At 35.8% G+C, this 22,784-nt stretch overlaps 1 protein-coding gene across 1 annotated transcript; it reads left to right on the top strand.

Annotated features, from left to right (window-relative positions):
- The first annotated feature begins 7,273 nt into the window (after positions 1–7,273).
- LOC129887339 (AMSH-like ubiquitin thioesterase 3) lies at positions 7,274–22,472 on the top strand. The gene is made up of 14 exons (XM_055962401.1): positions 7,274–7,618; positions 8,228–8,292; positions 8,386–8,461; positions 8,701–8,901; positions 9,304–9,398; positions 18,643–18,748; positions 18,831–18,877; positions 19,065–19,392; positions 19,579–19,668; positions 19,769–19,831; positions 20,347–20,421; positions 21,129–21,191; positions 21,593–21,645; positions 22,072–22,472. The coding sequence occupies exons 1-14, from the start codon at positions 7,508–7,510 to the stop codon at positions 22,244–22,246; spliced, it is 1,548 nt and encodes a 515-aa protein (XP_055818376.1). The 5' UTR covers positions 7,274–7,507; the 3' UTR covers positions 22,247–22,472.
- The last annotated feature ends 312 nt before the right edge of the window (positions 22,473–22,784 follow it).

The raw sequence follows: 22,784 nt of genomic DNA, 5'->3' as shown, positions 1-22,784 counted from the left end.
GTGATTTTTGTTTTGAAATTGTGGAGACACTATCTCTATAGAGAGCATTGCGAGGTCTTTACCGACCATCATAGCCTTAAGTATATCTTTTAATAATTGAATATGAACATGATGCAGCATAGGTGGTTGGAACTATTAAAATATTATGACATCACCATTCTTTATCATTCGGGCAAGGCTAATGTGGTGGCGGATGCTTTGAGTTGGAAAGCACCTAGTATGAGTAGCTTAGCCTTTCTTAAGGTGGAGGAGCAATCTTTGGCATTGGAGATCCAGTCATTTTCTAGACAATTGGTTCGAATTGATATTTCGATACCTCACAGTGTTTTGGCCTTCGTTGAGGCTAGGTCTACCTTAATGGATCATATTCGTGCCCACTATTTTAATGATGACAATTTGAAAAAGATTCAGGAAAAAGTGTTGAAAGGTGAAGCTAAGTCAGCTTCCCTTGATCCCGGGGGAGTTTTAGGGATTAATGGTCATATTTATGTGCCTAAAGTTGGTAATTAGATGTGTATGATATTGGAGAAGGCTCATTGTTTGAAGTACTCTATCCACTCAGGAGCGAAAAAAATATTTCATGACTTGAATCAGCACTATTGGTGGTGTGGTATGAAGAGGAAGATCATGGATTTTGTGGCCAAGTGTTTGAATTACCAGCAAGTACAAACATTAAAGACCGGGGGTTTGATGCAAGGGATGCCCATTCCTAGTGGAAGAGGGAGCGAATTACTATGGACTTTATGACTGGATTACCCCTGACTTTGGGTAAACATGATTTAATTTGGGTAATTTTGGATTGGTTGCCCAAATTGGCTCATTGAGTTTCGGTGAAGACTAGCTATAATGTGGAGCAGTTGATGTGTTGTAAGATCCCGCATGGTTTAAAGGTAGAATTATGTCATACTAGGGTAAAGTAGGGGGAAAATGGCTTTGGAGGATCTTTTTCATCTCAAAATCAATGACATATAATTGTTTATATGAGGTAGGACCCACTATAGCGTCCGAAACTAGCCTCAGTAGTTTGGCCCTTGGCGCGGCGCGCCACTATAGCGCCAGTAGGGTTTTGAGCCTGTTTTCCATATTTTAGCGGCATTTTAGTCTTCTCTTATGTTTTAGCCAAAAGTGGTGTCGTTTTGGAGGCAAAATCCTCCTATCTAAAGACCCTAGACCCTTCAAACCCCTCATTTCTTTCACTCTAACTTCTCCAACAAAAACCCTAACCTCTCAAGTTCCTCTCAAGCTTTCTTTTTCCATCTCCAAGAAGATCAAGCCTCCATTTCTTTTCAAATTTTCATTCAAGAGTTGACTCCTCAAGGTATGTGGGTTTTCATCCATGGGTTCTTCCACCCATGGAGCCAAATGTTTTCTCAACCTAGAATTTCAATTCAAAATGATGAAATCTTATGGGTTTTTACATGATGGTTCCAAATGCATAGAGTATGTTATATTTGAAGTTTATTTACTTATATTGATATATATATTGACTCTCAATTCCAAGTGATGAGTTTTTATGAATTTTCATACTACGATTTCAAATGTATAAATTCTTAAACATTTGAAGTTTGTTTGTCTATGCTGACTTATGGTGATTCTTATTTACATGAAATGGATGATTTATCAAGGTCCCTTTATGAAGGCTTGAAAGAATTTTTAAAATATATCGGTGGGTTGTTTTAAGATATTTTAAATGATAAATTATTTCACTCTCATGCATGCTAGCATTGATTTAAATGACTTGAAGGTTGATTTATTTAGACCCACCTAGTTTTTTATGATAAAGCAAAGTTTAAATGAAGTTTGACACCAAATGAATGTTTGACAATGTCTACAAATGAGTTTAAAGGTGCTCTTTGCAAATAAGTATTGTGAATGATGATTCTATAATGTTCAAGCAAATTAATGATAGGGTGAGTTAAGGCCCTAAAGATATTTCATGAATAAAGATATGTGATGATGAAAGGTCTATACTCACATCACATGAGACAAAGTTAAGTAGCTATTATATGATTTTTATTCTTATGAAGAGTGGACGGGTAGTAGATATGGCCCCTCCCAAATGATATTGAGTTTATGTTTTATGGTTTATCTATTCTGTTGAGAGTTTATCTAGCACCTAGTGGACCTTGGGATAGGCATTCTCTCACGTAGCAAAGGCAAGAGACCCGTAGAAAGATCCCATTATTCCATAACTACGTGCCACCGTAGGAAGAAGGATCACCCGTTAGTAGAGGTTTGATTTCTTTAGAAAGGGTCACCTATTAGTAGAGGCTTGATTCCTTAAGTAGCTTAGTGGATCCACTTAGGCATGACGAAGTCTACCTTGACAAGTAGTCTCCCCCTTTTCTCCGATGTAGGGGTAACATCGGGACTCCATGTTATAGCTCACATGATTTGTGTCGGTTAACGGTTGCTCTCACAGAGGTATAAGGTCTCTCTTCTAATGTTTAAGATATATCATATGATGTCTACTATGTCTATCACAAAGTAAAGTATGTGCTCTCACAAAGCTAATGATTTCTTTCTAAAGGTTTATGGAATACTTATTTACTATTCATGGTATTTTGCAAGTATATGGTTTCTTATAATGACTCATGGTTACCTCTAAAATATTTAAGTTTCTTTTATGAATCATGATGGTTTCTATATTTCATTGACTAAGCTTCATAACTCCAAATGGTATTACGAATGAATACAAGGTTCTAGTATGGTCCATTATTTTACCTTATTGTATAATGATATATTGCATTGCATACTCACATACTTAGTACATTCAAAGTACTAACGCATACTTTTGCCTACATGATATCACCATGTAGGAACCAACATCGCCCCTCGACCTCCTCTACGTGGCTAGCTCGAGTTAGTTGTAGATTGCTTGTGGTGAGTTCCCATCTTCCGGGAACAACATTCTTTTTATTCTAAGCTTATGTTATGTAGAATAGTAAGACTTTTATTAAGGCATCTCTTGACATTTATTTTGAGGGTGAGCTAGGGACATGTCTTAGCCTCCGCCAAGTCTATTAGTAGAGGTATGTTTGGACACAAATAGAAAAATATTTTTATTTTTCGCTTATTATTGTTTATCATTACCAATGAAATACTTAATGAATGCTAAGAGGTTTGGGTAAGGTACCTCCGGGTGTCTCATTTGCCGTGTCACGTCTAGGCCCTAGGCTTGGGTCTTGACATGTTCTATTTGCCATTAGTGAGCAAGTGTTGCCAAAAGTGTTGCTTACTAAAGGTGTAATGATGTTTGGAAAGAAATGGAAGCTTAGCCCAAGGTTTATTGATCCTTTTGAGATTTTGGAGAAGTACGGGGAAGTAGCCTATAGATTGTCCCTACCTCCAAACCTTTCATCAATTCATCCTATATTTCATGTTTCGATGTTTAAGTAATATCGGCATGATGATTCTCATGTGATTCAGTGGGACTCGATTTCTTTGGATTAGAATTCATCCTTTGAGGAGGAGCCTAGTGCTATCTTGGATAGACAGACTAGACAGTTAAGATCCAATTATATTGATTTCGTAAAGGTGTAGTGGAGGCACCAGCCTGTTGAAGAGGTTGCATGGGAGGTGGAGTCCGATATCTTTCGTAGATACCCTCAGTTTTTCACTCATTCAGGTACTTTACCTTGCTTTTCGTTCGAGGACGAACGTGTATTTTAGTAGTAGATAGTATAATATCTCAATTATTGAGAAATTACTTTTTTGTGTGAAATGACTATTTTGCCCTTCCCCTTAGCGTTTTCATACTTTGTTTGTGTTGTGGGAATGGTTGGTGCGGTTCACAATATAATCGGGTGGGATTTTGGTGAATTTTTAGCTATGGAATGAAATTTCTATAAGACGATTGACTTTGATCAACATATCAAGATTCAAGCGTCGGATGGAAATTCCAATAGTTCTGTTGCATTCGAAATGTTGAGTTTGGTCTAGTTGAGTTTTGAGTTAGAGCCCTGAGACCTTAGAGTTTGTTTTGAATATTTAGGCTAAAAGTTGAGTTTTAGGCCTAAGAGAGGTCCGTGGGGTATATTGGTCATAAAAACCCCTTTTCGAAAATTCGACAATTCTATTAATTCTAAAATGTCGAATTTAGTGGGGTAGCAATTCAATTTATTTTTATCGTATCCCCATGAATCTCGAGGACCAATCAGAGACTTTGAGTTTGAGTTTGATCTGATTTCTTGTGCAGGTCAATTTCCTTCTTCGCAATCACGTTGGTCACGCTCACATTCGCGAAGAGTTCCCTATGTTGTTCCTTGCGGTCACAGCTGGTGGCCCTGCAATCACGGAATATATCCATCCAGTGCTTCAGGTTCGCGACTATGAGCCTGCGGTCACGATGAACATTCCAAGTGTGCTCCGCGGTTGCAGAGGGTAGTGGCCCGTGATCACAAAGTGTATTTTAGGCCTAGATAATGTTTAGTCAGGAATTAATCCATTTTTCTCATTTCCACCATTGTTACTCAATTAGAGCTTAGAAAATGTGGTTTTTGAAGCAATCTTTTGAGGAAATTCATTGGAGTAAGTCTCTTTATCATTTCTAAATTATTTTCTAACGATTTCATCTTTAAAAAATATTTCAAAATCAAGATTTCAATGTGCGTTTTGGGGTTTTTTTCTCAAATTTCAAAATTAGTAATTTTATGATTTTGAACTTGATTTCTACTCGATTTTAATGAGTGTTCTCAACCACGAACTCTCCTTGATGTGTAAAACCCGATTTTCAAGTAAAATTCTAGTTTTACCCTTTTCTTTTTCGAAGTAATTTTGGACGATTTTAACCTCGATTCTTAAACCTTGTAATATGGGTATCGTTGATCTCCTTTTGATGAATCCTTTCCATTCTTAATAGTTGAAAATTGTTTTAGAGATCGTTTGGTTGAGGTGAAGCTTCGGTAGAGTGTTCGGATGAAATTTTTGACCTTTGAGGTAGGTTTAGCTATCCTTTTTATAGACTAGAATTGGGTAATTGACCGTTCTTATGTCATAGGCTTTGTGATGGAATCGTAGGTATGATTTGGATTGTGAATTACATTGTGATTCTTGTATGGGGGGCTTGATTATATTGTGTTGCCTGTGTAGGGGCTTACATGTGTTGTTTAGCCTATGTGTGGGCCTTAGTTGTATTCTAGTTGTTTTGAAAGCACGTGATTCACGAGATGCTTGTGAGAGAGGCTTGTAACACTAAAATGACTTGTAATTCCCGAATGAGGAGTTGAGTTGGAGATTTTATCATACTTTGAACAATCAAATGCTTCCTAAAGGGTGATCACTTACTTCAAATGAACTCTTTCCACTATTGTTTTCCTTATGATGGTATATATCATAAAATGGTTGAGTTTTGAGAACTTTTAGACCTTTGATACATATTGAGTTGATTGTTGCCTTTATATTATATGGGTTGTAATGTATGCATCCTCATTCATCATACTTGGGAAATTGAGAAATGTGGAGACTCTTTTTGAGAAAGAAACTGAGATACCTTTTTATATTCTTGACCACGAGTTAGGTGACAAGTTGATGAGATATTGAGATTGTGATTTGGTATATGGACTACGAGTCCCCCATGAGTCCTTGTTTAGAACCCCAAGTTCGACAGGGTGTATACAATAGGTTATGCGACAGCCTTGATTCCACTGTACTACCATATCATTGCGTTGCATTGATCTTTGAGTTATTCGACTTGTGTGTTGATATGTGATAATGTTTTGATCTTATGTGTTTACTTTACTCGCACAGTTCCTTACAAATTGACGACATCAATGCCAGAGTGAGACCTTTTTATATGCAGGTGGAAGCGTTCCTTAATTTATTTCATAAGTTTGATTAATTCCTTATAATTAGTCGGTCAAACCTACTGAGTACATGCAATTTGTACTCACCCTTACTTATGTATCACTTTTGATGCAGATTCTAGTCAGGATACTCATCATGGCTGTTGATCATCTTTAGCGGATAAGCTTATTTCGGATTGGTGGTGAGATTTTGTGTTTTGGATTACCATTAGTTCCATCTTCCATTTCAGTCTTTATTACTATTCGAAAACTTATGATGTACTTCATACTCAAAGTTGTATTAGATATTCCTTATACTTATGACACCAGGTTTTAAGAAATTCTTCATTGTAGTTCTTTTCCTTTCGTTTGTGGCCTGACTTCTCTTTGGGAGTCTCGTTGTAAATTATTGTTCGACTTACACATCAAGTTAAATTTTGGAATGTATGTCATCATGACCTCGACTTTTGGGTCGTGACAGAATTGCCTCAAAATTCTAGATTCAAAAATACTCTATTGATGTTGTAACAAGTTTTTGAGTTTAAAATTCAATTCAAACTTTGATGATTATTTAATTTATCTTCTTCTATTGTTTAATAATAGTGAATTCGTAGTAATGTAACTAGAGGTATGCATTCGGTTTTTCAATTTGATTTTGTATTATTCGATTTTGATTTTTCGATTTTCGATTTTGAAAAAGTGTAATTCAATTTAAACCAAAAAATATTGGTTTGGTTTGATTTTTCTCTTTTCGATTTTGTTTTTTTCGGTTCAGCTATTCGGTCATTTCAATAATTAATAGTATTAATCAAAGTTATATTTGCATGCTTAAAAAAATAAAAATTACATACAAGGAGGAGTAATAATATTAAATCTCTTAAATATACTTTCTAATATAAGTCACGAATAAAACATTAAAATACAATAACTTAAATTATACCAATAGATGTCCAAACATAAAATCTAAACTAAATCATAATAAAACTTTCAATGAAACTAATTCTAGTTTAAAAATATTATAACCTAATACCTATAATTTAGGAAAATAAGAATGGCCAGTGAATTGGGCTTAGTCCTAGTACGATAAATTACTAACCCTACTAAAAATCATTTAACTAAAAAAATGGGGATGAAAGTGATTAATTATAACTTTTATTCTTAACCTAAATATTATATATGTAATAGTAATAATATATATATGTATATATATATAAATTTTTTTCCGATTTTTATGTTTCTAAATCCGAAACCAAACCAAAAAATCAAAAAAACAATTCAAACTAAAATTCGATTTAATTTGATTTAATTTAACTTTTTGATTTAATCCAAATAATGCACACCACTAAATGTAACTCTATATTTACCAAATAACTAAAGTCAAATGAGTCAATTATTAGGAGGAAGGAATGTTTTTTATCCAAAAATTATATTAAACACAATTATAATTTCACAGATAAAAAAGAGACATTAAACAGCATTTGTAATGAGGCTTCCCAAGGAAAGAAAAATAAGATAGTCTAGTCACCATGTCCGAAATACGATTTACTTTTTCCCTTTTTTTCTTTCCGGTCCAATATTTGTTATGGAAGGTCTTCGTTTCCGTGCGACGTACTCCCTTATATCAATCAAATTGTTTCCTTCTCAACACTTGAGCCAAATCTATACTGCTACTATTTTTTCTTAAATCTCCAGTACACATCGCCGGAAAATCTCTCGCCAGGGAAATGAGACGGCCAGCGACGATGAACATCGACGCCATGGCTCGGAAAGTCGACGTCGACAATCGAATTCCTCTTCGCAATTACTACAGGATCGCCAATAATCTCCTCCGACAGGTACAATATTTTCGAATTCCCCCCACCCCGTTATTTTGTTTTACAATATCCTTCCCCCAAATTGATTGGATTGGGTAAGCTCTGTATTTGATTTTTCAATTGGGTTATGATTGTTATATTATTGATATAACTATTAAAACTGCAACCTTTACAACTACAACTATACCTCAATACCAAACTAGTTGCGATCCCTTAAATTATTCTTCTATATCCCAAGAATCCAAAACCCCTTTCTTTATTTGTTTTCTTAACTCCAGTGCCAACTTGATGGAGTTGAACTTCTTATTTGATTTTTGTGTTGGATTTTAAATTTTTACTGATATAAGCTGTTAAATGCGGACCATTGCAAATACAACTACAATTGGGCCTCAATCCCAAACTAGTTGGGGTCCACTATCTCTATCTATTCTGCTCTACTCGTGCCTATTTGATTCGAATACTGAGCATTGTTATGATGATAATACTGTAACTTTTACGGATGATACCTCACTCCAAAGTTAGTTGGGTTTGGCTATATGAATCTTGATATCTGTTGCATTCCAAAACTTTATATTAACAAATGGTTTTGTTTGGATTGAGTTTTATGATTGTCTTATGGTTTACTTACAGGCTAGTATTCACCGTGGAGAGAAGAATATCATAGACTTGTATATAATACTTCTGAGATATTCAAGGTGAATCAAGAATAATGTTTTTTTGTGTGGCCAATGTATCCTTAGCTGGACATGTATGTGTTTGCTAATAACTTAATGGTGTTGTTTGTACAGTTTGGTTACTGAAACAATACCCTCTCATCGAGATTACCAGGCTTTGCATCCTAAAGAAAGAGCATTATCCAAAAAGGTCAGTGTTTCATCAGTTAATTTTCCCAAATGGTCCTTTATGCATGGGGTTACTTTGAACACTTTTTGTTATATTACTAATCAACATTCTGGACTGCAAATTAATTGTTCACGTGATCTGTATAAGATTTGTTTTTTTAAGTAATGTGTCCAGATACGATTTGTGATGGTGTGCTTTAAGTTGACTTCTTGACTTGAAGATAACAAAATTTTCAACTTTTGATTGTCTGATTGTCTCAGATGCTGTTAGCCGTGCTAGATGAACTAGAGGGTTTAAAACCTGAATTCCAGCGCCAGTTTCAAGGAATCGGTGAAGTTCAAGTATCAGCTCAGCCTTACCAACTCAATAATCCGGAGAACCATCGATATAGACCAGTTGGGAATTCTTTAGGACGGCCTTCTACCAACAATAAAGCATCTTCAGATTATGATAATCAGTGGGTACGTAACATACTTTTTTTTTAATTTTCTTTGAATTGTTTGGGTTTTGGTTGATCTGTTGCATTTTATGATATTATTTTGACTTTTGTTTTTTCTATAGCTGTATGCTGTTTTCATTTTTCCTACTTTAGAAACTAGAATGGTAAGTAATTTAAGTTATATTAGTTGTCAAGAAAGTACTTAGATTATATTAGTTTAGGGGAAATTTTCTGTTACTGGAAGTTACAGTTCTGTATTCTTTTTCCTTCTCAGTGAAGTAAAGGGCATAATTTCTTTGCCTCTGATATCATTCCAGCTTGTATTTTGTCGCTGTAACTTTCAAGGCCTTCTCCCTTGGCCTTGTTTTGCTTTCTTACACTTTTTCTTTTTTCTTATGGAAATCTGTATATGGTAAAATTGCAGGCCTTAACAAATGCACCTTCATCTACGTGGAAACAGAACAACGAATATTCTCGTATTTCATCCCAAAGTTCGATTGACAAGCAATTCCAGAAGCTGTGAGTATCCAAATTAAGAAAGTTACTAATGTTTCTCAGGGGTGGGGGTTGTTGTGTTGCAGAGCATGAACAAGTGTATTTACATAATTTGTTCGTCTTTGTTGGTTCTCGAAGACTCATTTTTCTTGAGTCTTTTAGAATATTCTAGATACATAATACTTTGACTAACTACTTTTGAGACAACCAAGATCACTTTTAATTTAACGCCAAGACAACACATTAATTTTAACACTCCCTCTTAATGTATCGGTTTTGAATTCCTAAAAGCTCACGAAAATTTCTGAAATTTTCCTTGGGCAATGCCTTATTGAATATACTATCAACTTGATTTTTGGACTTGCAATTCTCGAGCTATTTGTTGTTCATAAATCTTCTCTCGGATGAAATGATGCTTCACTGCAATGTGTCTTGTTCGGCTGCTATAAATTGGGTTTTTGGCCATTGCTATTACTGATTTATTGTCACAGTGCATCCTTGTTGCTTTGTCTTGCTTTTTCTCCAACTTCCTTCAAAATTCTTCCAAGTCAAATAGCTTGAGAAGTTGCCATGGCTGCTGATATATATTCAGCATCTGGGATGATTATGCATCTATTTCTTGCTTCTTTGATTACCAAGAAAATGCTCCCGAACCAAGTGAAAAGCATAACTCTGTTGTGCCCTTTCCATATCATCTTTAGAGTCTGGCCAATCACTATCACAATAGCCGACTAACTTTAATCTTTGCCCTGTTGGACCTCTTCAATGTTTGATACCATAAGCCAATTTCTTTTTCTGTTGTTTCAAGGTGAAAATGAATGAGATCTTGCATAAATCTTGACAATAAACTTGTAGCAAACATAATATCCGTCTTAAAGGCCGTAACATACATCAAACTTGCAATAATTCTTCTATACAAAATGTTGTCCACTTTTCTTCCTCAATCTTCCTTCATTAACTTCGCAATTGAGGCAAGTGGTGTTGTCATTGTTTTGCAACCAAAATTGTTATACTTCCTACTGTCTCAAGTTTCGACACAGTATTGCTGCAAAGTACTCCATCAACTTGTTGATAGATCCCAAGACCAAGAAAATGATTCAACAATCCCAAATCATTCATCTCATATCTCTTCATCATGTCTTTCTTAATTCAGTAACTGTATTCCCATTATTACTAGTAAAAATCAATACATCAACATAAATAGCAACAATAAGAATGAAGTTACCTTGTTTCTTCCAGTTCACTAAGAAGTTACCTTGTTTCTTCGCTAAAGAATTGGCTCACTCTTGGAATATCTATGAATATGATGCACAAATTAGTTGTCAATTGACTGTACCATTGCATGGTGCTTGCTTCAACCCATAATGCTGTTTTGAGCTTGTACACTTTGTCTCATTCTGTCTTTTAACAAAACCATCGTGGTTGATTTCTTTTTCAAGTTCACCATTCAAAAATGTTGATTTTATATCTAGTTGGTACAATAACCAACCTTTTTATTCAACCAATGCAATAAGAGTTCAAATTGTGTCTTGCAAGACACGGTGCAAAAGTGTCATGAGAATCAACTCCTTCCAGGCTGTTGTGAATACCCTTTTTGCAACCAACCTTGCCTTGTACTTCAATAGGAAACCATCCATATAATACATGATTTTGTAAATCCCCTTTACTTCAATGGCTTCTCGATTTTCTGGTTTGCTTACCAACCCCAATTCTGATTATTTTCAATCATTTGAAATTCTTCCACCATTTCCTTTCCCAGACATTGTCTTTAATTGCTTCTTCAAAGCTTGCTGGTTGAATCACTACCTTGGCTTGAGTTGCTAGAACTTGAACCATCGCTTGAAGAATATGGTCTGATCACATCTTAGAGCTTCTGCACCATTAAGTTCCTCAAATTCTTCAACCACTACAACTTGTCACTCAACCTTGCTTTGCTCCCAGTTCCAACTTGCTTCTTCGTCGAATAACACATCTCTACTTATAATAGGGTATAAAAATGCATTTCTCACGTGTTTCAACAAGCATATGCCTGTTCTCTTTGGAATTTGAGCATAACAAATACAACAACAACCACATATCCAATGAAATCCCACTAAGTGAGGTCTGGGGAGGGTAGAGTGTATGCAGATATACCACTACTTCATGGAGATAGAGAGACTGTTTTCGAAAGACCCTCGGCTCAAGTGTATCATACCTAAGTAAAAGAAGAAGAAAACAGTGAAGAAAGCATAATCATTAATAAGAAAAGCAACACAAAGTCTACCAAAAAGAAACACTAACAGCAACAATAATTTGTGATAATCGAAAACACAATAAACAACACATGACAAGATTTACAAGGGTACGACTAGCACTACATGCACTAACAAGCCTAAACCTTCACAAGGCAAGACAACTCTCCACTCCTACTATCCCTGTACCCTAATATGCGATCTCCACTCCTTCCTATCTAGAGTCATGTCCCTAGTACTATGAAGCTGTGCTATGCCTTGTCTAATCACCTCTTCCCAATACTTCTTCAGCCTACCACTACCCCTCCATGTACCCCTTACAACCAGGCTCTCATTCTTCCTCACTGGGGCTTCAGCATGCCTCCTCTGCACATGTCCAAACCATCTCAGTCTCACTTAACTCATCTTGTCCGCCACAAAAGCCACTTTCACCTTCTCCTGGATAACCTCATTCCTAATCTTATCGCTCCTATTATGCCCACACATCCAATTCAACATCTGCAACTCCGCAACATACATCTATTGGACATGTGAATTCTTGGCTGGCCAAAACTCCACCCCATACAATAAGGATGGTCTAACCACCACTCTTCAAGTGCTTTGACGAAGAGGGCGTTTTATTTTGCACTGCTATTATTGGACATCTATATATCAAGTACACCATTGCATACATTGCTTCACACCAACAAATATTTGGCATTCCCTTCCCTTTCGCATTGTTTTGTCCATTTCAACAACAATTTGATTCTTCCTTCTAATTCACCATTTTTCTGTAAAGTGTGCCGATAGATACCTGCCTTTCTATTCCTTAATCTTCACAAAACTTATTAAACTCTCTTAAGGTATATTCTTTACCTCTATCACTCCTCAACATCTTTATATAGCAGGCACTTTGTTTTCCAATATAATCTTAAACTTTTTTCTGAACTCCTTATATCTCAGATTTTTGTTTCATTAAATAAACTTAACTCATTCTTGTATTATCATCAATGAACAAATAAAGTGCCTGCTTCCGCCAAGAGATGCTGTCCTCATTGGTCTACAAACATCTTTATGAACCAGCTCCAATGTTCGTTTTGCTCTCCATGCACCACTTCGTGGAAAAGATCTATGATGTTGCTTTCCAAGTGCACATCCTTCGCCAACACCACCTTCATCTTCAATTCTTGGCAGTCCATTAACCATGTTCTTTTCTTTTCGTAGCTTCATCCATTGAACATACAAGTATCCTAGTGAGCATCCAAGGGCGTGGCGTAGGGTTCAATGAAATGAGTTGAAAACTATGAGGTCTCAAGTTCGAATCCCAGTAGTGACTAGGTGATTTCATCCATCTAAGCCTTGGTGGGTAGAGTTAATTGGTACCTGTTGGTACCTTGCTCGTGAGAGGTGGGGGGTATCCCTAGAATTAGTCGAGGTGCGCGTAATCTTGTCAGCACACCACAATTATCTAAATAAAATAAAATACAAGTGTCCTAGCCTCTTGTGTCATGGCCATGACTCGTCGTAACTTGTGCTTGAAAGGTTACATCTCCCCCATAATTGAAGACCGTTAAAAACTTCTTCCTTTTTCAATTCTCACCATCTTCTTCTTTTGTATCATAGATTGTGAAGTAATTATCTTGAAAATAAATAGCATATTCATTCTCCATAAGTTTCTTGAAACTAAGTAAATTTTTATCTAAAGCAAGAGCCAAAAGTACATTATGGATATTTAGTACCTTTGATTGAATGCGAATTGTGCCTCTTCCAATTGCTTGAACTGTCACAACCCGATTCGGGGTGTGATGACACTTATTCTTTTCCACCGGACAAGTACAGAAATAAAGCGGAAACGATCTAATTAGATAGATAAGTATATAAAAACGGTTAGTCAACTACAATATCCCAAAGGAAAGGTTGTCAAATGTACAAGCCTTTAATACAATAGAAATGAAAGATTAATACAAGTTTCGATGCTTTTGTTTCTCAACAAAACAAAGCATAATGAAAAGAAACAAGAGAGATCGCCGGTGTCAACAACTACCTCTTAAGTATCCTCGAATAGCCACAAATGAAGAAAAGGAATTTGTATCACCGTCTGGGCTCGAAACCTACACAGTTGTAGATAGCAAGGGGTGAGTACCAAACAACACAGTACTCAGCAAGCAAGACACTAAACACCGGTAAAGCTAAATAGAAACAAATACTCCTGACACGCTATCCGAACCTCCATGACTATAACATGCAAGCAGAACAGGCTAGTCTAATAGTTTATTTAACTTATGTAGCTCATAAGTCAAAGTACATCTCAACAATTCAGATAAGCTAGATAGGTATCAACATCGCATGTATATCAGTCACAATTATATATAGCGTGGGAAAATTCTCAGATAGTCAAACAGATGCAATGCAATGGAATGAGTGCCCAATGAAACTATGCATGTATGTCCATGCATTCGCCACGGCATGTGGCACGACCCTCGATTATCATTTAGTATCAACCACGATGTGTGGCACGTCCCTCGAATATTATAAAAAAAACAACCACGGCGTGTGGCACGTCCCTCGAATGTCATAAAGTACAACCATGGCGCGTGGCACATCCCTCGAATCCTCTTTGTTTTTCTCTTTCAGCATAACTTAGCCGGAGCCATTTCACATCGGCATAATCATCAATTTGGACTTCAATGACAAGATCCAACCCAATGCATATGAAAGTGCTCATGCAATCAATGGGAATATAATGAAGTCCAATATCATTCATAATTCATATCAAGTATATCACAGTGTAATTTCCACAAAAAGTCAACAATGTCAATCATTTCAAATATATCACTTTATTAGATCAGACCTTCCTTTTCATAACCGCAATACTCAATCTTAGGTGTGTTAAAGATTCATAATTAACCCAAACTCAAGTTCACATTAATTCACAAAGCACGTAGCAAGAATACAAGGTTCTACAAAGATTACGAAGGTTTAGAGTTTCACTTGCCTTAATCTCGTTCTCGACTACTCCGAAACTTGAGCCTTACCCTTTCATCGATGCTCCGAATCAATGTAATCTAATCAATTAATGATTCACCATAAAAACCGAGTCCAACAACACGAAATTCGGGAAAACGGGTCAAAACGACTCAAAAATATGATTCCAGAAACGGGGTCTAAATCTAAAAAATTTTAGATGAAAAAGTTCTTCAAAGCATTAGGAATCTACTGGTGAAACCAATCCAAAAACGAAGTTAAAACCAATTTAAAATCACCATTTTATTTTTACCAAATCTCAAGTTCTTGAACAAAACCCCAATTTTTAGAATTCAAAACACTGATTTTGATGTTAAAAATAAGTTATAAGCAATGGATAATCAAGATTATAGCTTAAAACTACTTACCCACTAGTTTCCCGTGAAAATCGTCATTGAAATCGTCTTTCCCGAGCTCCAAAATCCCAAAGATGTTGGAAATAGGCCTAATCCCCCAAGTTTGGGGAATTAACACTATTCGGGGAAATTTAACCCTTCGCGATCACGGGCTTAATGAGTTGCAAACGCGATGAAGAACTGTTGGACCCTTTGCGAACGCAGAAGGAGCTCCGTGAACGCGAAGGTCACTGACCTCTACCCTTTGCGAACGCGACGGCCCTTCATGAACGCGAAGGTCAAAGAACTGAACTTTCGCGAATGCGGTCAGGATGGTCCGTGAATGCGAAGCACAATGGGACACCAGATATTAGCAAAAACAGACAAGTCTCAAAGTCACGGAATTAGCCCTTGGGATTCGTTCGGAATTCCGTGCACACAAACTTTTTATGCTACTATACTAATTTCGACGTTCCAGACTCAATGGGACTATCGGAATTCGAATTTGAGGTCGGTTCCAATAAGTCGCAACGAAACTAACTTTAGGCCTCAAAACACTAAATCAAACTCAGGACCTCTAAAAATTCAATTAAGACCACTCCTAGGCCTAAAATCATCCCCCCAATCCAGCAGAGTCATCGGAATTCAATTCCGAGCATTGAATCTCCAATTGTTAACCAAAGTCAACCTATGATCAAAATTTCAAGAAATTCCAACTAATTCTCGATATACCTCCGAATCTGATTCCGTCAACTCTTTTAGACCAAATTCCACATTCTGGGGCGGATGGAATCGACGGAATTTCATTCCGAGACTCGAAACTCTGAATGACACCAAATACCACTTTTTGACAACTTAAAGCCTTCAAATTTCAAACCTTTACAAAACCTTGACTTTTCAAAAATTTCACAAAACCGACTTCGAATACTTATCAGACATGACTTGTGGCAACTACCGGGAGTGGTAAAACAGTCATTTTGCAAAAATTAGCAAAAATGACCTTCAGAGTCATTACATGAACATAAATTTCATTTCCCATCTTCATTGCAGCCTTCACTTTGTCATTCACCCTTGTAAAGATACTTTGGTTCCTGGTCATAGAATTTTGTACCGCTCTGCCACTTGTCTTTTTGTGGACTAGTTAAGCTTGGATTGTAAAGGACTTCCAAAGAACTTTTCAAAGTGCCTTAACAACCTTTGCTCATGAGCTTGTACCATCAATTCATGCGCACCTAAGGTGGATATGCCTTTTAGCTCAATAATAGAAACTATAAATCAGATTTTTTAGTCAAGCTGATCAAAATGCCCTCAACAAGTTTCTTATCATTAATCACTTCCCCAAATAAGCTCATTTGTTTTGCAATCTCAACAACTCTAGGAAAATACTCCTCAACTTTCACCATCCATCATATTCATATTCTCCAATTCACTTCTTAAAGTTGGACGTTTAATAGTCATACCTTTGTGTTTCCTTGAAACTCTTGTTGTAGAGCTTTTCATGCATGGTTTGTGGTTGTACCTCTTATGATTCTTGGAAATAAGGACTCTGTCATTGCTTACTGAATGTATGCTATTGCATCTTTCTTCTTTAGTCTCCTTCAGAGCCTTCATTTATGCTGCAAAAGAGGTGCTGTATTTTATGAAGAAGTTTTGGCGTTTAAGTACCAAAAATCACAACTTTCTCCATTGAAACTAGGAACATACAGTTGAGCACGCCTTGTTCACTTGTACCAGCAATTTTTAGCCTTTCTCTTCTTCAAGATGTTTTACTCCAAACCCAGATTTTGTATCGAACAAACTTTGTTACCGCTTTGTCGGTTTGTGTTAGAGGAAGTGTAGAAATCAAAAAAGTACTTAGAAATAGTAACTCTAGGCATAGTAAGTTTGGAATGGAACGTAGTTACTTAAGAAAGAACAATAGTAGTTTTACTGAACGAGCTATTATATTGTTTCAGGTAAAATTGTAATTGTTTCTCCTCATTCTTCTAGTTCAATACACTTCATATATATAGATACCATGGAAACCCTCTGGCTTCCCCAAGATTCATTTTTTGAGAGGCCTTTAGAACACTCTAGATTCATAATAACATACTAACTACTTTTGAGACATCCAAAATCACTTTTAATTAAGACAAAGACCACTAATTTGACCAGTCTTTGTGATCCTATGTCATTGGTGTTTGAGCAGAGATACTGCTGTTGAAGAAGTTAAAACTGGTTTCTTCTCCTAAAGGGTTGATGTCATCAAGCTTTTGTTGAATACAGTCAATTAGTCAGTTTATGCTGTGAAGTTCTGTGGTATAGGGTTTCACAGCGTTAACGATATTTTGGAGTAACTGGTTATAAGCTTTGCTGGACATTTTGCAGTTATAGAACTTGCTATGAAATTCATATGCTTTAAGTTTACCTGAATAAGTCTTATTTAGGTTAAGAGAATTGCTTGCCACATGCAGCACTGTTGTTGCCAGGAAGAACTAGTGAAATTATGATTTTTAAGCATACAACTAGTCCCTATAATTTCAGCAACCTAACTTTGACCAATACAACTTTTCACTCTCATCATAACTTTTGCGCAAGTCCAGTATGGATGTTTAATTTGTAATTAGAGATTTCAAATGGGCAGGTTGGGATGAATTTGGGCGGGTCAAGATGGGCTGAGTTAATAAATGGGTAGGTTATTGACCTGCCCAAAAGCTGCTTTGACTGAAATGGCTTGAAATGCTGGTCATAGCCCAACCCGCCTAATTCTTACTAAGTTTTAATTGCTTTATTTGTTCTATTATAAATTTGGAAAAAGAACACTTATACCCCAAAAAGGAAAAGTATTTACCCTTAAATGCCCCATTACTTTCATACCCTTTTTTAATTTTAAAATGGCATAAATTTATTCTTAACCTCACGTGCTGACGTCTGCGCGTGCCCTATGCTGACGGAGTATTACAGAAGATTAAGTTCAGTCCTATATGATACCGATATGGTATCAATATACCGACGGAGTATCACAAAAAGTATATTTTCTACTACTTTAGAGTTCAATAAATAAGATTGTGACTTTAATAATTTTCTCCTACAGAGTAAAAAAAGAGAATTAAGCTCAGTCCTTTATGATACCGATATCGTATCAATATACCGATAGAGTATCACAGAGGATTAATTCATAGCAGTGATGTTGACGTCATGCGTGAAATAAAAAAGGAGAAAGTGGGGTAAGAGGGTAAATAGTTTGGATCATGGGTCCATTAAGGGTAAATTATTTGATTTAGGTCCAATTTGGTAAATAGTTTCACAATTTAGTCTATTTTGTGTAGTTTTCCCTATAAATTTTTAGTACCTAATAAATTTTATTTTCTTTATTATGATTATATATAACATGTCAAATAAAAAAAATGCCTTTTGAACAATATTTTGACAAGATTTCGCATGAGTGAATATGGATTACATATCAACCAAATTTTAGTGGACTGAAATAGATTGAGCTGTAATGGGTTGAACTAATAATAGGTGGGTCAATAACCCGCCCAAACTTGAACGGATTGGACTGGTTGGGTTTGATTTTGCCACCCCTACTTGTAATTGTAGAATTTTATTTTTCATGTAAGTTTTGTCATTCTTCTGAATGTATATTGTGTGATAGTTTGTATAGTAACCGGAATTTCCTGATGTAATTTCAATGGTTGTTGCATAAATTTATTGTTGCAGATCTCTCAATTTTTCTGTTCCAAAGCAAGAAACATTATCAAGGCACTCTTTTTTTGGTCCCAATGGTCTTCGTGGTCAATGGTCAGGACCTTGTTCTGAGATAAAGGTAGTTTCGTTCAGTTAAAAGTTAGTGTAAGATCTTATGATAGAATTCAGCCTAAACTAAATGACCTATTTTTTTTCTACAGGTTAATTACCCAGTACATGATGATCTTGCTCCAAATGAGATTTTGAGGTTAGGACCCTGCCAAGTTTAGTTATTGCTATTTCAGCCTACTAAGAGCTCTGAAGTTTTATAAGACAGATAATTGAATTAGTATATCGTAGTAGCCCAACACTTGCAATGCCTATATTTCTCTATTTTCTTATTTCCTTAAATTACTTTGGTACAACATTTTGAATGTTGTGTCACTATTTTATAGCCTCAATCCAGCTGAAGATAGACCTTTGGTGTCTAAAGACTCTAGCTTGATAGTGGATAAGTCTTCTATGGAATCGGTTCTTTCTTTGGATGATGGACGATGGTTACATCCTACTGAGGATTCCAATTTTCAATTTCTTGACGATGTGCGGAGTGATAATATTCCTTTAAGTAACTTAAGGCAACCTTCACCTCCTCCAGTTTTGGCACAACTACAACAAGAGTTTCGTCCTATATCTCCATCCAAAGTTGCAGATCCAAGACCTGGGCCAGCTAAGTGCATTCAGGATGAACCATCCAGTTCAAATTCTTATCAACATTTGCATGTTGTGAGTTCTTATTTTATATTACATTATTTTGGCTTCTGTATCTCCTTGATCCATAAAAGTCTTGGTGCAACTGTCATACTTGTAGGAAATTTTTTGTCAAAGCCTTTGCAGTTCTAGTTTTAAATCAGCTTTACCTGATATAAAACTGTGCTAGTATGACCTTTCTTCTTTTTTCTTATGGTGTAGCCAGTGAGACTGATGGAAGATTTCTTGAGGTTAGCTCGAGAAAACACAACTAAGAATTTAGAAACTTGTGGAGTTCTTGCTGGTTCACTGGTATGAAGTAAACGCAGTAAATCTGAATGCCAATTGCTAAACATGAAATTTATGAACTCTATTTTGTGATAATTTATGTCTTGTATTTCTCAACTTGCAGAAAAACCGTGTTTTTCACATCACTACTCTTATAGTCCCAAAGCAGGAGTCAACTTCAGATTCAGTAAGAAAAATTTATGTTTCATCCGTACACCACATTGGATTTATGCTTCAGCTTGACCTCTAGTTTTCAGTAACCAAAATTAGATGAATTAGTAGAGAGAAAGTCCAAATCCTGCATATAATCGTCTTTGGATTTTGAAGTGAATAACTGCTGAACCTAGTTCGTAAATTGCTCTTTATGAGGATCTTTCAAGTTTCCATTGTTGAATTTAAATAACCTGGAGTGGGATGGAATTGCTGGAAATATTGCTCAATATGTTTTCAATTCCCTGTTTTCAGAATCAAAGTTAGAGAGAGGAACATGAGAAACAATAAGTTAGTTGATTGTTTCTAAATTTCAGATACGCTTTCCTAATATTCTATTTTTACACTGTCCTGATTTTAAAATGAGGGTGCGAGCATGATACTACTACATGAAAGGATATGTCATACTAGTTAAAGAATAAAATATTTACATATGCTTGAATGATAAAAAGTGGTTTCCACATGTTTCTTAACACAACTTTTGATTCTCAGTGTCAGACACTAAATGAAGAAGAGATTTTTGATATTCAAGACAAGCGCTCTCTCTTTCCTCTTGGTTGGATCCATGTAAGTATTACAAGCAGATATGTTGACTTATGATTCTATGCAACATAAGTGTCTTCTACTCTATAATATGAAGATTTGAACAGTGAATTGACTTTGTTGTCTCTGTGGAATAAGATAAGTAGATGAGAAAGTTCAGCTGATATAGATGTGTTCTGATTCCATGGAATTGTATGAATTGTATAGTTAACACCTTTACAAGTTTTATAGAGTTTGTGCTCTCTTGAATCTTGTAAAAGTTTCTGCAGTGCTGCTTGACAGCTATCTGTTAGTATCATTATTTTTCTTTCAATATCGGTTGGAGTCATGGGAGCTAACCAAACACTTGGGTACCTTGATAGTAATAAGTTTTATATCATTTGCATTCATAGTTGGGGACTCTGTTATGGTTTATGGCTTTATGCCGACGTAGTTGATGGTTCTGTTTCACTCATTAAGGTCACAATATGCTTTGGTAAAGCTAGTGGCTTTGTTTATTTTTAAAGATTGTAGGGTCTGACTTTAGTTGAATCTTCGATTGTTCTCACAGTTATTAGATTCTTTGTTGTCATAACTAGCCTAAAATCTACTATATTGGAAACAAAGATGAAGCATTTGCAGGAGAAGTCTCTTGTGTGGTGTAAAAGAACTAGATTTAGTTTCTCACATCTTGACAGGTTTTATCACCCATGAGTATGACTTGTTGGCTTCTTGTTTGTGGTAAATTGCAGACTCATCCATCACAAACATGTTTTATGTCATCAGTTGATCTGCACACTCATTATTCTTATCAGGTAATAAGCAATGCTTTGTGTTACTTTACCTTAGATATGACAGAGAGCTTCAAATATCCAATTCTTTGGAATATAAAGTGTGTATATTTCTTTATTTATATTTCTCAGAAGTTGAAACCTCTCCATCTTAAGTGAAAATATGAAATGGCAGAATGTAACTTTACAATCTAACAATAGGCGGTTTTGCGTAGTTCTGTATATTGAATATCTTTTACTTGTGGCAAAAGAATTTGCTATAGATTTCAAATCATTTTAGAGAATCATCAGAAAAATGCGAATTATATTACCTAATCAAAGATTTTCTTCCCATGGGATGAGAATGGATTTGTAACTGTTCAATTTTTTATCAGAGGGTGCATTTTTTGTTTCTCTTGACACACTTTCTTTTGGCTCATTTGTAGATTATGTTGCCAGAAGCAATTGCAATTGTGATGGCTCCTACAGACACAGCCAGGTATATCAATTCTCTGGTATTGCTCGATTAGCTTGTACACAAAAAAGGATTCTCAATGCAGTTCTTTGCTAAGTAATATTGTTCAAACTCCCAGCTCCATAGTGAACACTCTTGTGAATTGTAATTTAACTATGCGAGTCTTGGGTGCTCTAAGCTCTCTTTTAAATAAGTCAATTATCGAATGATTTTAATTGAATCAAAATTCTGGTGACTTACTGTGGCAGTGCTTGGACTTGGCCATGCCTTTGGGCTGTTCAGTCCCATGCGATGCCACCAAGAAATGCACTTATTAAAAAAGTTTTTTAAGCTCTGGAGTCCTAAAACCTACCGAGTACAGATATTCCTTGCATCATCATCTGAGATCTGAAAAAGAGTCTAATAATGGAAGTGACTCCAAATACTGATTGCAGTTTCTTTATGTGACAGTCCTCATGGCATATTCCACTTGTCTGATCCTGCTGGTGTGTCTGTTATTCGAAACTGTCAACAACGTGGTTTTCATCCTCACGAGGAGTCTGAGGATGGAAGTCCAATATATGAACACTGTTCTCATGTCTATATGAATGCAAACATGAAGTTTGATATTGTAGACCTTCGCTAACCTCACAATTTTACAACCTTGGAAGGCGGTGCATTTAGGAGTTACAATGATGGTTGTATAGTATTTCGTCTTGAACTTTTGAAGTATAGGACACTTCTTTGTACATTCATTCAGATGGATCTGAGTATACAGTTAAATTGAAGTGAGCGATTGTGTATTTGTTCTCTTTTCTAGTCCAAGAATATATGCTGCAGATCAAATGAAGACTTACTGGTTTCGTCATTCACATTCTTTCCCTAAAACCATATTCGTCTGAATTTATTCATGATATATTGCAGTTGTAATCTGCAGTGTTTAAATTTTAGGAAAACGTGACTTGTAGAGCTTGAAACTCTTCTATTCTTGAACTCACCTTGCTTTACCTTGTAATTTAGTGAAAATTTCATGAGGTGTCCTATTTTGGTTGCCCATTTAAGTAATATCCACAACATATATATTTATTTATTTATTTATTTTGGCATGAATACTAATATTAGAAAACTTTCAAGTGAAATATTCTTTTTTTTTTTCATTTTCGCATTCAGACACATGATTAAAA

Source organism: Solanum dulcamara, chromosome 4, assembly GCF_947179165.1.
Source record: "Solanum dulcamara chromosome 4, daSolDulc1.2, whole genome shotgun sequence".
NCBI classification, from domain to species: Eukaryota; Viridiplantae; Streptophyta; class Magnoliopsida; order Solanales; family Solanaceae; genus Solanum; species Solanum dulcamara.
This window is presented reverse-complemented; position numbering and strand designations above follow the sequence as displayed.

Bases quoted from the DNA above. Each gene is read 5' to 3' on its own strand.
- LOC129887339 (XM_055962401.1), top strand. From the start codon at position 7,508: ATGAGACGGCCAGCGACGATGAACATCGACGCCATGGCTCGGAAAGTC. The intron at 18,878-19,064 runs GTTAGGACCCTG...ACTATTTTATAG, and splicing joins GCTCCAAATGAGATTTTGAG to CCTCAATCCAGCTGAAGATA. The intron at 20,422-21,128 runs GTAAGTATTACA...GGTAAATTGCAG, and splicing joins TTCCTCTTGGTTGGATCCAT to ACTCATCCATCACAAACATG.